This window comes from Monopterus albus, unplaced genomic scaffold (genome assembly GCF_001952655.1).
Source record: "Monopterus albus unplaced genomic scaffold, M_albus_1.0 scaffold91.1, whole genome shotgun sequence".
NCBI lineage: Eukaryota > Metazoa > Chordata > Actinopteri > Synbranchiformes > Synbranchidae > Monopterus > Monopterus albus.
In genome coordinates, this window is record NW_018127971.1 from 388,399 (window position 1) to 389,377 (window position 979).

At 41.3% G+C, this 979-nt stretch overlaps 1 protein-coding gene across 1 annotated transcript in view; it reads left to right on the forward strand.

The window, feature by feature from the left end:
- Window positions 1-246, forward strand: part of LOC109964653 (amphoterin-induced protein 3) — a 1,394-nt gene extending 1,148 nt beyond the window's left edge. Inside the window, exon 2 of the mRNA XM_020608114.1 lies at window positions 7-246. Coding sequence (XP_020463770.1) covers window positions 7-246 — 240 coding nt within the window. The remainder of the gene's footprint in view (window positions 1-6) is intronic.
- The last annotated feature ends 733 nt before the right edge of the window (window positions 247-979 follow it).

Below are 979 nucleotides of genomic sequence, written 5' to 3' on the forward strand. Positions count from 1 at the left end.
TACACGACGTTGCTGGGCTGTGGGGTGACCATGCTCCTCATCCTCATGTACCTCTACTTGACTCCATGTCACTGCAACTGCTGTAAACAGCCGAGACCTCCAGTTACTCCTGCTGGAAGCTATGACCCAAACTTCAGCACCCTAACATCTGTTTTCCTCCCCTCCACAAGAGACCAGCCCAAAATCCAATCAAATAAGCACGTAGCCTTCATGGAGCAGATGAAGAGTGAAGAAGGAGCAAAATAGACGCCTGACAGCTGATGATGAGCAGGGTATAGCTTTTCTTTTCCTTTAGCTGACTTGGAAATAGAAAACCTCAAAACAAACCAAAACTCCCTACCTAAGAATTAGCATTAAAAGTGTCATTAGAAGTGAATGTTAACACCATAGGGATTTAAAAAAAAGATAAAAAGAAAACATAATGTCTCTTTCCTGACTTCCAGCTGCAGTTAAAAGGTCCACTGATCCAAAGCAATATCTCCTTTTCCAGTTCTTCATTTCTCTGTCACATGGCCCAGTAGTTGAAATGAAAGTGCACTGACATTGTTAAATCACAGTGGAGTTATTATCAGCCCAGAAAATCAGCTAATAACTTCTCTGTGTGCTCAGGTAAAGCACTAGGGGAGAATATTTCTCACGGGATCAGAGAATGAAACTGGCTCTGTTCTCACAGAAAATGTTTAACAAGGATTAAAAGCCCAGCAGAAATGTTACAAGTTTATGAGGGTAATGAACTTCAGGAAGTAAATTCAGCCAGTGTTAATTGAGGTGTTCCATAATTGGTGTGGTAGAGACAAACATTTGCACTGCATCAGCTGAAGATACCTTTAACTATAAAGACCATATCTCTTATAGTATGTAGCCTCAACAACAAGAACCTAAAACTCACTCCTGAAATCTTTTGTTCCCTGAGTTCCTCTTCAGCACCTTTAGATTAGTTGCCTGCTCCATCCATCCATTAGCTATATCGCTCATCCTG